We start from the raw sequence: 1,963 nt of genomic DNA, 5'->3' as shown, positions 1-1,963 counted from the left end.
GAAATTATGTGATAAGTGCCAAAGGTTAGGAAACATTTCTAGACGTCACGAATTGCCACTGACAAATATTTTGGAAGTGGAACTTTTTGATGTATGGGACATAGATTTCATGGGACCCTTTCCCCCTTCTTTTGGTCAATCTTATATTTTATTAGCTGTAGATTATGTTTCGAAATGGGTGGAAGCAATCGCCACCAGTACTAATGATGCTCGTGTTGTAGTCAAGTTTGTGCACAAGAACATTTTCACTAGGTTTGGAACACCGGGAGCCATCATAAGTGATGAAGGTACGCATTTTTGCAATAAAATTTTCAACTCACTTTTGGCTAAATACAGTGTGAAGCACAAAGTGACACTAGCATATCATCCTCAATCGAATGGACAAGCTGAAATATCCAACCGGGAAATCAAACAAATATTAGAAAAGACTGTCAATACAAACCGGAAGGATTGGGCTATAAAGTTGGATGATGCACTGTGGGCTTATAGGACCGCATTAAAGACGCCTATTGGGATGTCTCCCTATAGGCTGGTTTTTGGTAAAGCCTGTCATTTGCCGCTAGAATTGGAGCATCGAGCATTTTGGGCAGTTAAGAAGTTAAACTTTGATTTGAAAGAATCTGGCGATAGCAGAAAACTACAGTTAAATGAAATGGAGGAGTTCCGCAATGATTCATATGAAAATGCCAAGATTTACAAAGAACAGACCAAGAAGTGGCATGATAAACTCATTGTACGAAAGGAGCTCAAACCAGGACAACAAGTACTATTGTTCAACTCCCGTCTGAAGTTGTTTCCTGGTAAGTTGAAATCGCGTTGGTTATGTCCATTTTTGGTGGAGACAGTGTACCCTCATGGGGCGATTGAGCTAAAATGCAGTGATGGGAGAACCTTCAAGCTGAACGGGCAGCGAGTTAAGCCGTACTATGGGACTGAAGTCAGGAATATCAACAGTGTCAAGCTGAGCGAACCAAACTGATCAGACAATTGACAGTCATGCTGAAGACGTTAAACCAAGCGCTTATAGGGAGGCAACCCAAATTTTTGTTTCTATTTTGCATTTTGTTTTCGGTTTTGTATGTATTTTTGTATCGTGATTATTTTTGGTTCATTTTTAATTTAGTGTGTGCTTATATCTTCCCAAATTTAATGAATCCCAGTTTTTTTTTTCTGGACTGAAAATTTGAGAAGAAAATAATTTTGACGAAACATGAGTGCACCCGCGGTCATTATAGGACCGCCCCCGCGCTTGTGGTGCATTCAAAATACAATAAAAGTCGAAGCAGTACCGCACCCGCAGTTTCTACCGAAGCGCACCCGCGGTCGTCTAAACACTGAATTTAAAAGGAGTGCCGAAACCATACCGCACCCGCGGTCCCTAGCACACCGCACCCACGGTCTGTGGGGACCCGGGCTCTAAATCTTTTCTTTGGGATTAAATGGATCATTAATATAAAAAGTGGGTCAAATTTTTGCTTTACAACATTACTTCTAATGTATGTATACAAGCACAAGTCTTATTTATATTACAACATACAAACATATCTTGTTCTAGTACATTCATCCAACTAGTGTTTAATACAAAAGAGCAAATACAAATAGTCCAAGTCTACTAAAAACCACTAGTCCTCTGCTGCGCCCGTAGTCTCCACGCTATATCAATCTCGTCTCTGTCTCGACCCAGATCCTGCCCCACCTGTTGTTATGCACACATACAGACATAACAACAGCCGGAAACTCCGGTGAGAACAAATCCCAGTATAAACATGTATACATGCATATAATCAAACTAAACATGAAACATGCTATAATGAATGTCATCCATATAAACACGCAATGCAATGCGAATCAAACCATGTCTGGACTCGACTCGACTAGAACTCTTGGGATCCCGGTATGAATAAGACGATCTATCACCTACCCTCCCAATCGGGGTGACGGTACGTCTTATTCCTAGACTTCG

The 1,963-nt window shown here is 40.9% G+C and overlaps 1 protein-coding gene across 1 annotated transcript; it reads left to right on the top strand.

The window, feature by feature from the left end:
• Positions 1–514: 514 nt before the first annotated feature.
• On the top strand, positions 515–979 carry LOC140815454 (uncharacterized). The gene is made up of 2 exons (XM_073174559.1): positions 515–763; positions 842–979. Exons 1-2 carry the CDS (start codon positions 515–517, stop codon positions 977–979), a joined length of 387 nt encoding a protein of 128 aa, XP_073030660.1.
• Positions 980–1,963: the final 984 nt, after the last annotated feature.

The sequence above is a fragment of the Primulina eburnea genome, chromosome 15 (genome assembly GCF_022965805.1).
Source record: "Primulina eburnea isolate SZY01 chromosome 15, ASM2296580v1, whole genome shotgun sequence".
NCBI classification, from domain to species: Eukaryota; Viridiplantae; Streptophyta; class Magnoliopsida; order Lamiales; family Gesneriaceae; genus Primulina; species Primulina eburnea.
Note: the sequence above shows the minus strand (reverse complement) of the source record. Positions and strands in the feature narration are given on the sequence as shown.